Source organism: Ursus arctos, unplaced genomic scaffold (genome assembly GCF_023065955.2).
Source record: "Ursus arctos isolate Adak ecotype North America unplaced genomic scaffold, UrsArc2.0 scaffold_2, whole genome shotgun sequence".
Classification (NCBI taxonomy): domain Eukaryota; kingdom Metazoa; phylum Chordata; class Mammalia; order Carnivora; family Ursidae; genus Ursus; species Ursus arctos.
The window spans coordinates 77,848,829-77,861,787 of record NW_026622874.1 but is presented as its reverse complement, the minus strand read 5'-3'; the positions used below and the strand labels follow the sequence as shown (position 1 = coordinate 77,861,787).

The following is a 12,959-nucleotide window of genomic DNA, read 5'->3' as shown; positions in this document are numbered from 1 at the left end:
GCAAGGGAACAGAAAGGGGTGGGTAAACTGAAGGCTGGGCAGAAAAAGGGCCTCTCTGAGTAGATCAGATTCCAATGTGGGCAGAGATGCCCATTGGTCACTTGTCCACTAATGAACTAAACACATGTTCTGGGTCAAACTCTGGACAGAGCCCTACCATCACAGAGCCTCATGAGATGAAAGAATTAGCAAGCATGACTTCACAAGACTCTGTTACTGGTGCTCTCTTGGGGGCTTCCCAGTGGAGGTGACATCAAAGCAGTGACCTGCAGGATGAGAGAATCAGGAGAACGAAAGGGTCCTGGGCGGGGGGGAGCAACAAGATGAGCAAGGCCTGGAGCTAAGGACTGGAAATCAGGTTTAGCAGTCCTCCCACGAACAGGCAAGAACCTCAGGGGAGCCTAACAGCACTGGGAGCAGACTGCAGGGGGCTTGAACCGACCAAAGAGCAGCGAGGCGCTACTGAGGACTGTCTCACTTGTCGCGAAGGCTTTTAGGAAAGGTCAAATCTCAAGCTTAAAAAAGGTCTTAGCTCAACTGAAATTTCTACATTTCTGGATGTCCTCTAAGCGTCCTCCTGCTCTTCGACCCGTAATAAATATCCAATATAACACGGAAGAGCAGACCTGACCTACAATTGCAGAGAATGGATTTTACAAACTTGATGCCCATTTTCTCTCTTCTTAGCACTAAGGATATAGGGAAGGACAGTTTTCAGGGACAGCATGTGTCGTGTGTGTGTGTGTGGGTGTGTGTGTGTGTGTGTGGGTGTGGGTGTGGGTGTGGGTGTGTCCCCCCCCCCACCCCCTGTCCCCAGGTAGCCCTGCCAGGATTTTAAATGTGTTGCTTAGGAATGCAAATGACTCAAGCTTTCCTCTACCACCACCATACCCATTTCTCAAGTCCCCCCCTCCACCTTTCTGTTTCTGTTCCTCAAAAACAGAGCTTCTCAAAAGGGGTTGTTTTGCAAATGACACATTCTGATTGGCAATTGACTGGGCCAGACACCAGACCTTCTGTCTTCTGTAACCTACAGAACTTCAGTCCCCCAAAAAAGAGCCCAAGAGGAGTCTATGTAAGTTGAAAAGCCTGCCTGAAATTACCCAGGTGTGGAATCTAACTCTGTTTTCAGACATAAACCCATAGTGTGTATTTTATTGTTGTTGCAAGTTGAAATACACCTCGAATTTTTTTCAGGAATGCAACTACTATTGAAAGGAAGGGGAGAGGGGCACCTGGGTGGCACAGCGGTTAAGCGTCTGCCTTCGGCTCAGGGCGTGATCCCGGCGTTCCGGGATCGAGCCCCACATCAGGCTCCTCCGCTGTGAGCCTGCTTCTTCCTCTCCCACTCCCCCTGCTTGTGTTCCCTCTCTCGCTGGCTGTCTCTATCTCTGTCAAATAAATAAATAAAATCTTTAAAAAAAAAAAAAAAAAAAAAAAGGAAGGGGAGAGTGTATTTCATGCAGAACTTTGCCAGGCGTTGGCCACGACCCTGCAAAACCTCTTCGTGAGGGGGCCGAGGGTGGTTCTAGAGATGTGGAGGGATCTGCAGCTGTCACAGGGGCAAGCAGCGACCCTCTGTTCCGTTCTCCCAGCGGGTGCCTGAGCATTTACTCACTGAAATAGACGTGGTCTTATTACAAATCCCTTGTTTCCGTTCTCCTTTAAAGCCTAATGAGGGCATTTTGTTAATTTTTATAATTTTAGCTATATGGGTGCACTATTTTTATTGACATTATTACCTTAAAGTAACTGCACTGATGTTGGAAAATCTTTATATTCAAGGGAAGAGTGAGTCTGCTAGGTTCAGAACCACAGTTCAGCATGGGCGTGTTGGCGGTCTGTGTTGTTTTTTGTTATTTTCTGTTTGTATTCCTTTACAAAATGGAGACAATTAAGCAAAAATGGTCACCCTGTTTTTAAGCACGTTTTCTGCTTTTTAAATATATATGTATACAGCTTTATTAAGGTTTAACTGATGTATGCTCAATTGCACATATTGGAAGCGTATGAATTGATGATTTTTGACCTATATGGATACATACATCTGTGAAACTGTCCACAAATTCAAGATGGTGAACACATCCATCACCCTACAAGGTCTGTCAGGGCCCCTCTATAGCTTCTCCCTCCTACCAGCAGCCTGTTCCCCAGCTATGTGAAGAGGCCTGGCCACAAGATGCCACACCAAGGAATCCCAGCTGAGAACAGGACTTTCCCTTCGCCCACCATGTCCATAGGGGTTACAGGTGCCAGATCTGGTTTGTGCCTCTGCAGCAGAGCCAATGACTCACCTGCCAGTGACCCAAGACAGTGAACCCCCAAGCTGAGAACCAAGGTATTAAGAGAGCCAGTGCCTCTCCGGGTGGCCCGTGTTGGAGCCCAAGGAGCCAGAGCTCACCACGTCCTCACAGGCAAGATGGGAACGCCCAACCTGGTGCCGCGTCCAGATGAATCAACACAACTTGTATACTACTACCTGCCCAGGGTTTACCCAAGCCCATGACAGGGCTTATCCATGATGTGTATCTCACTGAATTGTCAGAAAGCCGAGCAGAAAACAGGGGCTCTGGGGCACAAAGGGACCTGAGCGACAGCCCCTAAGGCCCCCACCCTGGTTTCCCTGCCCCCTCTCTCACCTTCCCCAGGGCAGCCGCAATGGTTATAAAACAAAACTCAGGACATGCCACTGGCATGCATAAAACCCACCTGTGACTTCTCACTGCACTTAGGATCAAACCTTAACTCACTGGCACAGCTGGTGAGACCCCTGCAAATGCTTCTCCTACCTTACCTCCTTCCATTCTGGCCCTCACACACTCCACTCAGGCCACACTGTCCCCCCTTCTCCATAAGCACGCCAGACTCACCTCTACCTCAGGACCTTTGCATGAGCTGTTCCCTCTGACCATAAACCCTTCCCACACACATGCACTCGACCCACTACCTCCTTCAACACGAAATTCTGCTCAAATGTCACCTTCTGAGCAAGGCCATCCCCAAAGACAGCCACTCTTGCCCTACTTCCTTGCTGTAATCTCGTAAAACTCGACGTTCTCCAAAACTTTCCCCATCGGTGTATGTTTGACTCCTGTCCTCTCTGTCTCCTATAAGGAAAGTAAGGTGGCCCCAAACGAGGAGTCTGTTTGGTCCCACCGTCTGAACACAGAGGGCCTGAACAGACCGCACTGTAGCAGGAGACGTCAGATCTACTGAATGAATCAGTTAAGGGCTGGGCTGGCGCTAGAGCTTCTTGTTCAAGCCCAGTCCTCCTTCCATGGAGCCTCGGGGGCAACCTCTCCCACACCATCTGTAGCAACCTGCTCATCAAGGATGCCACTGGCCAGGCTGGGGATGGAACCAGGGACCCGCCCATCTCACGATGCCTGCCCACAGAGCCTTATGCTCAACCTGCCTCCCCTAAGACAGTGTCTCCTGTGTCCATGGCCACCCCAAATGGGCCACCACCTCAGTGTCACAAGGGCCCCTGCTCGTGTCCTAGTGGCCAACGGCACAAATGTCCCCAGTTCCCACCCGCCAGCCAGGCCTGACCCAAGACCTATAACTTGGGTGTTCTGGCAACTGAACCTCAAGCCCTAGGTTTTTCTTCTGGAAAGACAACTGGTCTGTGGGAAACGCCGTACAGCAGGCTGGCACCATCGTCAGCCACTGCTAAGAGGTCAGCAGTAGGCCCACCCCTTAAAACCACAGGAGTAATGACAGGCACTGCTTGTCCTGCTCCTACCACCACCCTCTACTGTCCCCATGTCACTCACAAGTTCTCAAATGCCTCCTCTGGACACAGGACACACGCTAAGTCAATGACCTACACTCCTGTTACAGCCACTCTACTTTCTTACCAGCATGTAATACAATGCTGTTTCATATAACTGAGGACGTCTTAGGTCTGACGAAATCAAGTATGTGCTGGGGAGGCCCTGGCCTGATTCCCAAAATAAACTGATGACAGAGGTCACACGATGGCACACAGCTAACGTGGGAGGAGTGTCTAAAACTCAGGATACCGGGGCTCCTGGGTGGCTCAGTCGGTGAAGCGTCTGCCTCCGGCTCAGGTCATGGTCCCAGGGTCATGCGATCAAGCCCCATGTCCAGCTCCCTGCTCAGCGGGGAGCCTGCTTCTCCCTCTGCCCTTCCCCCTGCTCAGGCACACCTTCTCTCTAATAAATAAATAATCTTCAAAAACAATACATAAATAAAATTCAGGACACCAAGCGTGAACCATAATACAAACTACGGGCTCAGGTGTGATCATAATGTGTCAGCATAGGTTCTTCAATTTCGACAAATGTCTCATTCTGCTGGGGGACACGGAAAATGAAGGAGGCTATGCACGTGTGCAGGCAGGGGCTACACAGAACCCTCTGTGCCTTCCACTCTAAAAACTTTAGTCAAAAGCACCTCTGATGGGGGCTTCTTTGGCAGAACACCTGCTCAGGTGACGGGCTTGGTGTGTTGAAGCCAAGACACTGAGAAGGGCAAGAACACTCAGGACGCCAGACGCTCTCAGTGAGACCAGCAAGGTGACTGCTGTCTCGGGCAGGGTGGGGTCGCGCGCCCCAGGCACGCACTTGCCGAGGGCCCGAGCAAACAGCATCAACAGCCGCTCCGTGCACATCTTTCACTCTTCTTGTCTACCCACTGCCTTAGCTACGTGGAAGGCTCTTCCTGGATTCTGCACATGAGCCAACCATGGCTAGGAAGAGCGAAGCAGCTCACCCAGGACCATGAAGCTAGTAAGCGGTGATGCCGCCACCATTCCGAGCCATGGTGGCAGGAAAGGGGTGACCGGGTGGTCCTAGAGAGGGCCCGGCTCTCCCCTGTGGCAAGAGGCTCGCACTTACCTTTTGGATTTGGCACACTCCTTCTTCCAGTTCTTTACCAAAACGGGCACAACTTGTTCTGACGTGTCCTCCTTATTCAGGGACCAGAGGTCAGTGCTCTCCAGGGGCTGGCGGTAGCCCCGGACCATCAGCCTGGGGCCAAAACACCAGGGGGAGGCGATGAGAGTCAGGAGGAAGAGGATGATGACCCTCGCTGCCCACACCGCCCCCTGCCAAGAACAGCAGCACTCACTTGAGAAAATCGCAATATGCACGGGACGTCTGGGCACATTAAGTCATCAACGCTAATTCTATTAGGTCGCCTAGGGAACATGGCCTCATTTTTTAAAGACACACAATATTCAGGATACAGATATGACAATGGCTTCCATTTACTTTGAAAAAATGTGTTTAAGACTCAGTGGGGCAAAGCATTAATAATTGTCAAATCCGAGCGATGAGTTCACTGAGCTTGATTAGACTAGTGTTTCTACGTGTTTGGACGCTTTCGTAATAGAAAGTGAACCTATCACTTTAACTTGTTTTGAAATCATACCAAACTTACAGAAAAATCCCATGAATCGTATGAGGAATTCCTACCTACCCCTCCCCCAGCTCACCGCTGCTAACGTTTTGCCACATCTGCTATACTATTCTCTGTCTCTATGTATAAACATCCACATACAGACTTTTTTCCAACCCCTTCAGAATAGGCTGTGGACTCTATGCACCTCCACACCTCAATGTTAGTGTGTAGCCCATTCAGGAAAAGGGCATGCTCTCACAGAGGAGAGCGATTCATCAAAATCAGAAATACAAGCCAGGATGACATGATCTGCGGACCACACTCAAATGACCCCAACTGTCCCAGAGATGTTCCTTAGCTGTTAATTTGAACAATATCTGATTTTTTAAAAAGTCTGTGCAAAGTTTATAAAGATAAGGAACAGTGCTTATGAGGGGGAGAAAGATTCATAGAATCCTGGGTAAGAATGCTGACAATGTGCAGAAAAAAACGGACAAGAAGGGAGCTTAAACTGAGTGTTGCCGCAGGTGTTTTTGGTTGTGGGTCAATGCATGTTTCCCTTACCCACCCACATTTCTTATGGGGCACGGGTATTATTTTTCTAATAGCAATTTTATTTCTCTGAAACAATGCCAATAACTGTATTTATACCTGACATTAAAAGAAAAAAATACCCAAATCCAAAAGCCAAGAGCGCACGGCTTCTAAGTGCCCTGGGTGAAGCCACGCACAGACGTGTAAACCGTGTATGGTTCACGCACGTCAAGTCCGTGCACTGGGCACAAGGTCAGTGTCTGAGCCCCAGGCGCGGGGCAGACACGCTCAGCACACAGGTGAAGGGTGATGGAGGGACAGCGGGCCCAAGGCACCAGGCTGGCCTTACCCTGTGATCCACCAGAAGGTGACTCTGGAAAGGAAGGAGGCGCTGGATTCCGGGCAGGGATTCTAGTGGAGAGAACACACGGGGTGGGAGGAAATAGGAAATGGTCAGTCAAACTTCTCATCTATGCCGGCGCTTGGCAACAAGCAGGTGAGCAGAGCGGTCTTACTCTCCAAAGGACCAGGAGTCACCCTCACACCGATGACTCACACCCCTAAAGGGTGTCTCTCCTGATCCGCAGTAACCTTCAAAGAAACACATGGCAGCTCCCCAGTTTCACCCAGGAAATATATCCTGAGTGTCTACTATGTGCAAAAGTGGTACCGTGTGCCACCTACCCGCCCTGTCTTATATTCATTCCCACAACAACCCGGTGAGTGTGGTGTGCCCATATCCCCCGACGTTACCCCATTCATTCACTGATCATTCATTCAACAAATATTGTCTGAACACCAACTACTCTACAAAGTGCCAGCATTATCCTATATCCTCGCAGAACCTTATGAGGGTGCTAATTACTATTATTCCTGTTTCATTCATTCATTCAACAAATATTTTCTGAGCACCTATGACATGTCCAGCACCACGTATATAAATCTGAGCAGACACAACCCTGCCTTCAGGAGGCCTGTAGTGTATTAGAGTAATAGTAACACCTGCTAACTTCTCTACTAGCTAGCTCTGTTCTAGGTGCTTTACACGAATGATCGCATTTAATCTTTGCAACCATCCTACTAAGTAGTTAAAAATATCATCCTCACTCTGGAGTTAAAGAAACAGAAGAGCAGAGGGACAGAATGATCTCGCCAGGCTCCCGCAGCTAGAAGCAGGGGACACAGACTGTGAGCCCCTAACAGGCTTCAAAAAGAGACATCAATCAAATGATCCTGTGAGCAAACACACAACCCCAACTGCAGTGAGGATCGTCCCCTGAAGCTAGGTCAGTGCACCAGTGAGGTCACTGGTATCTTAGGGAGATCACAGCAAGAGAGCCGATAAGTGGATGGCGGCTGATCCAGCCGACAAAGGTCAGAGAAGGTATCCCTGAGCTGGGGTCTGAAAACCGAGTGAAGGAAAACAAGGAAAGGGGAGGAGCAAGGCGGTCTCGGCAGCGAGAGAGTGTGTGCAAAGGTCCTGCTGCAAAAGGGAGCATAACCTACTCCGGGAACCAAGAGGCAGCTGAGCAGTCTACACTGGAGGCCATATAAGGGATTTTGGTCTTCACTGCAAGTGCAAAGGGAAGTCATCAACACATTCCAAGCAAGCTCTCACAGAACCTCTTTCCCAGAGGCACAGAGATGAGCTCCAACAACACACACACACACACACACACACCAGGAAAGGGATGTCAGCATGGAGCCTCTGAGACCACACCCGAGGGCCAACTTTCCACATTGATACATTCAGGTCTATATTGTGAAATACATGCTTTCGTGAAGGGGGGGGGGGCACCATGCAGTGATGAGGTCTCTAACAGAGGAGGCCGCTCCGCATTCCAGTATTTTTCAGAGACCGCACTGGAGAGCCGGACAAGCGCACACGTTCTACCAGAGTGCTTTTCCATCCAGGATGCAGGTGTTTTACAAACAACACCACACCTGGTCCCCACCTCCGAGAGATTCCGATCAAGCTGGTTTGGGGTGGGACGAGGGCATCAAGTTTTTCTGTTTGTTTTTCACTCCCAGAGTCTCCTTGGCAAAGTGGCTTGGCAGGAAATGTCCCAGGTAAGCCTTGAATGTCCTGTCACACCTGATATACCACGGAAGCTAAAGACGTGTGGAGTCAAAAGGCCTCAGAAACAACCAGAAGTGGCTCCGAACTTGCCCAAAAAGGGATGATGTGAGCCTCGATCAGGAAAGTAAGTAGAAGGGACTGTGACGATCATATATGTTTAAAGACACATTCTCACAATGACACCGAAAAACAAAAGGCAACCCCTTGGTGCCGTTTATGAAAAGATGCACGTGAACCAAGCCGCCGTCTTAGAAAACAGGGAAAGGGCAGGAGACAAGCGTGTTCTCCACGTTTTCTAAATGAACTTCACTACAGGGTGACCAAAGAGATGAGGGGAAGTGTCTGCATAGAAATAGTCCAACCGGGACACCTGGGTGGCTCCGTGGGTTGAGCGTCCAAGTCTTGATTTCGGCTCAGGTGATGATCTCAGGGTCATGAGATCAAGGCCCGCATAGGGCTTTGCACCGGGTACGGAGCCTACTTAAGATTCTCTCTCCCCCTCTCCCCCTTGGCCCCTCCTCGCCTAAAAAATAGTCCAGCTAATACACGAAGGATGAATGACAGAATATTAAGACAATGAGCCATTTTGCAACCACAGTGGATTATTGGAATACCTGGCGATACCCAACAATTATTATGAATGCTTTTAGGCCAGAGAGCGGAGTCACTGTTATACTACTTAAAATCCTTATCTTTCAGATATTCTCACTGGGGAGAGCTGGGCGAAGGGCAGACAGGAATTCTACTACTTCTGCAACCTTTGGTAAGTCAAGTTTATTTCAAAATAAAAAGTTACTAGATATGTTTAAATCCCTATCTTTCAGAGATATGTACTGAAGTGTCTCCACAGTGAGGTGCGTCTGTTATACGCTGCTGTCTACTTCTGTACATGTGGGGAAGCTTCCAGCATAAAAAGCTAAATGACAAGCTTCCCCAGTGACGCCAACCCGCATCATGGGCCCAGAACCACCGGGCTCCACTCTGGGGCCACGGGGGTGTCAGGAGGTTCCCAGTCCTGCCTGCGCCGGATTCCAACCTGTGGAGCTTGAGGAACACGGGTGGGCCAGGGTCCCACCCCATGCCAGCTTAGATCGGTGCCTCTGGGCTGGGGCCCTGGCCTCAGGAGATTTATAATAAGGAAATCAGATGCTGTTTGCCTCAAAGACCTGTGTTCCAGACCAACCTAAAGGAGAGTAAGTTCAGACTTTGGAGCCAGGTTTCAAATCCCCGGGATGCCATTTTCTCGCTGAACGACCTGGGGCACGTCCCTCCACCTCAAAGCCTCGGTTTCGAATCTGGGAGATGGGAGTGGTGCGTGTGGCTGCTCAGCCGACCTCACACGACTGCTAGGAGGGACAAGCGAAATGAGTCTGTGGGACTGTGCTGTAAGCTGGAGCTTTTCCAACCCAGGGCGGCAACGTTATTCTCAGGGGAGGCGGTGCCATTTGCTCTGGAGGCTGGTGGTGGGTGGGTTATCAGGTCAATCTCAAATGCTCCTCAACTGCAGCCCAGTTCCACCCCAGTGTGACAAGGTGGGGTCCCAGCGGGGAAGGGGAAGTGGAAAGGGGGTGGGACACAGCTGACAATGACTCATTTATTTCTTGAGCAAATATTTACGGAGGGCCTACTTAGATGCCAGGAGGTAGCTCAGGGCTGGGGACAGAGCTATGCATGAGACAAGACAGCGAGGTCCCCACCTGATAACGCTTCTCACCTGGGGGTGGGGGGAGCGCGGGGTGGGGGGGGGATGGGCAATTAGCAAGCCAACGGGAATAAATATATAAGGATCAACGGGAGCGCCACAACAGAGAAGAGAAATGAAGGTGCCAGAGAGAGCTGGGGGCCGGGGACTTGCTTACGCGGGAGGTGGCCAACAGCAAGGAGGTCAGAGGGAGGCTCTGAATCCCAGGCCGGCCACTTACCAGCTGTGGAACCTTAGCCAAAGTACCTGGTGATGAGATTAAATGAGATGAAGCACGTTAAGATTCCTTAACATGTACCTGGCACACAGTGAAAGCTGGAAGACACAGTATTAATACTAAAATCTGAAACAATAATAATGTCTTCTATTTCTCGCAGCCCCACGACACACCAAGCACCGTGCCAGATGCCTTCCATAAGGGCTGGCAAAGAAAGGCCCACAGGCTGGCTGCTGGTCAATAAAGTGTGATTGGCACACAGCGATGCCCGCTCATTTACATACTGTCTACGTCCGCTCCTGAGCCACGACGGCAGACGTGAGTAGTTGCAACACAAACTACGTGGTCAGCAAAGCCTGAAATATTTACTGTCTGGCTCCTTACAGAGAGAGCTGGCTAGGCTAAGCCCTGCTCACATCACAGCTCACAACACCCTGAAACAGGGGTCACTAAGGTCACTAAGGCATAAAACCAGAGCTCAAATGACGGCCTTTTGCCTCCAAACCTGGTCTCTCAGTCTCGGCATCAACGTGGAACATCGCTGTGCGAGTTACAGACCTTGCAGAGATGCCCAGTGGAGGGGCAGGTGGGGGCCGAAATGCAGCCTGTGTCCACCTCAATGAGACCCCCCCGCCAAGTCCCGTGCCTGTAAGGGGCTGCATCAGCCCAAAGGAGGCAGGGCCGTGCCCCAATTCATCCACCCACACAGGGTACAATGTCTTTTTCTCATTTGCAAGGCGACGCGGAGCGAACAGCAGGGTGTTAGGCACACGCACAACAGGCGAGGTCCCCAAATCCTGGCATTCTCTCAAAATTAGGCAACTCCAGCCATCGGGCAGGAACGAAGCAACGTTTTGACTGTGGAATCGAAGGCAAATTCATTCCCTTTCCACCCTCCCATATACAAACGGAGTCGTACCCCTGAGACTGTAAGAAACGATAGCCCTGAGGGAAAAGATTAATCCTCACTCTGGCCAGTGAAAATCCCAGCTGCTGCGAGAAAATTCTCCCAGCAAATGCAATGAGATCGCATTGTTTACAAGACCATTTCACAGTTCCTAATTTGCATGCTCCAAGAGCTTTGTCCAATTCGCCTCCTCCCTCCTTTGGATCCAAACAGGGATTTTCAGATTATGAGAAGCCACACCAGGCCGACAGAAGGCCCACGTCACCAGCACAGAGAAGGAAACCTCTAAGTTTGGTAGCTGGTTTCTGGAAGTCCCTATCTGACACTGAAGGCCTTCTATGATCATAGACAATTCGAATTCTGAAGTAGCCAAGAACTGCTAACTAAAGAAGAACAAAGGGCATGGGTGCTGGATGAGAACCCAGATGATATCCTGTTCAACTGAAACCAAGCAAAACATTCTCAAAGCTGCCAGCTCCGGGCATCCCAGCCACAGAGGCTGGAGCAGAGTAGCTCCCAAGCCAGGATGGGGGAGACTTATTACCGGGTCCCCCATTCACTCAGAAAGGAGAAAAGTTCGGACAAGCCCTGAATGAAGGGCAGAGGGAGAAGAAAGTCTGATTTATGCAACGTACGGAGAAAGCCGCATTCTTTGGCATCTGTATCTGGCACTGGCTGATTTGGCAGAAACCATGTGGCTTAAACCAATTTGGTACAATAGCCCCAGGCACTGGTTCTTCGAGGACCAGTCATTCATGAGCTCACACCAGGCAGTTTGGGGACGCTGTCTGGGTCCTTCAGCACTCTGGCCTTCTTGTCACACCGTCTCTGGATCCCTGCACCGCTTTTCTGGTGTTGATTCTGCTTTTTTTCTTGTTTCCTGCTGGTTAACTCCCACTCTGCACTGCCTTCACACCCAGCAGGAAGGGGGTGCGTGATACAGCAGGACAGCTCAGGGCAGGGGTGCTCCAATGTGGCCCCCCCCACCAGGAGACACGGTGCCTGGGGAATCCGTTAGAAAAGCAAAAGCCTGGGTCCCACCAAGATCTACTGATGCAGACTCTGGGGGTGGGGCTCAGTGGTCCATGGTGTACCAGGCCTCCCAGGTGATGCACACTCCGGTGAGCTAACCCAAGAGAAGGGCTTCTGATCCAGCCTTGTGAACGCCACCACTCTGGCCCTCTGTATTCTCACCTGTACAATGAAGGGAGACTCACAGTCCTGCCTCATCCAGATGCTTCGAAAGGACTAAGTTTAAAAAATAAATAAATAAATAAAAATAAACCAACATAGAGGGTTGCTGTCCAGCTCAGCCTCCCTCCCAACCCACTTGCGCTGCTGGAATGGCTGTTAAGTGCCACTAGCCTCTCCATGTCCCACGCACCCCCCTCCTTTCAGCCGGGGGGGTCCTCCAAAATACCTCCAACCTGAGCATGTCACTCCCCACACTGAGAATCTTCCATCAGGTCAAGATCGTGAGTCCTCACGGTGACACACAATTCTCCTTGACTTTGCACACTCGGCTCCCTGGCCCTTCCAGCCCAGCCAAGCAGACCACGCAGCTCCCAAAACCCACAAGTTCCTTTATATGGGGGGGTTTCTGCACATGCTCAGTCCTCTGCCGGGAGCACCTTCCCATGCAGCCTTATTGGCCTGGCCGATGCCTCTCACTTTTTGGACGCGGGCCCCTCCTCCCCCGGACGCTGGCCCTGGAGCCCCAGGCTGAGTTGGGAACCCCTCCTCCGGCCCCTCCGCCCCCAGCACTTTCCTGCCTCAGAGCCCACTGGCGAGCCCACAGCCCTCTCCTCGATGGTCAAGTTTGTTGATTTCAGTCCTCAGAGTCTGGCTGAGCACCGGGCACCACCCCCAGCCCCACATGACAATGAATTACTAACGACCGAAAGCATAAAGGAGAAAAGCCTTAAACACGGGGTTTATGACGCTTTCCTAAACAGTCCAAGCTCTGTGGCTGCCTCTGGGGTGTGTGGGGTAGAGACGGACCAGGAGGGGCGGCAGGGAACTTTCTGGGGTCCTGGTAATGTTCTAGATCTTGATAGGGGCTTGGATTACTCATTTGTCAGCACACGTCAAACGGTCACTTCACACTCAGGAATTTCACTACGTAAATCCTGCTTTTTAAGGAAATACGAGA

General features: G+C 50.8%; 1 protein-coding gene across 3 annotated transcripts in view; it reads right to left on the bottom strand.

Moving 5' to 3' along the window:
- Positions 1 to 12,959, bottom strand: part of ABCC1 (ATP binding cassette subfamily C member 1) — a 131,215-nt gene that overhangs the window by 66,133 nt on the left and 52,123 nt on the right. For all 3 annotated transcript variants that reach the window (XM_026520254.4, XM_057315452.1, XM_044391560.3), the window contains exons 6-7: positions 6,251 to 6,312; positions 4,863 to 4,994 (exon numbers count right to left, since the gene is read on the bottom strand). In XM_026520254.4, coding sequence (XP_026376039.2) covers positions 4,863 to 4,994; positions 6,251 to 6,312 — 194 coding nt within the window. The remainder of the gene's footprint in view (positions 1 to 4,862; positions 4,995 to 6,250; positions 6,313 to 12,959) is intronic.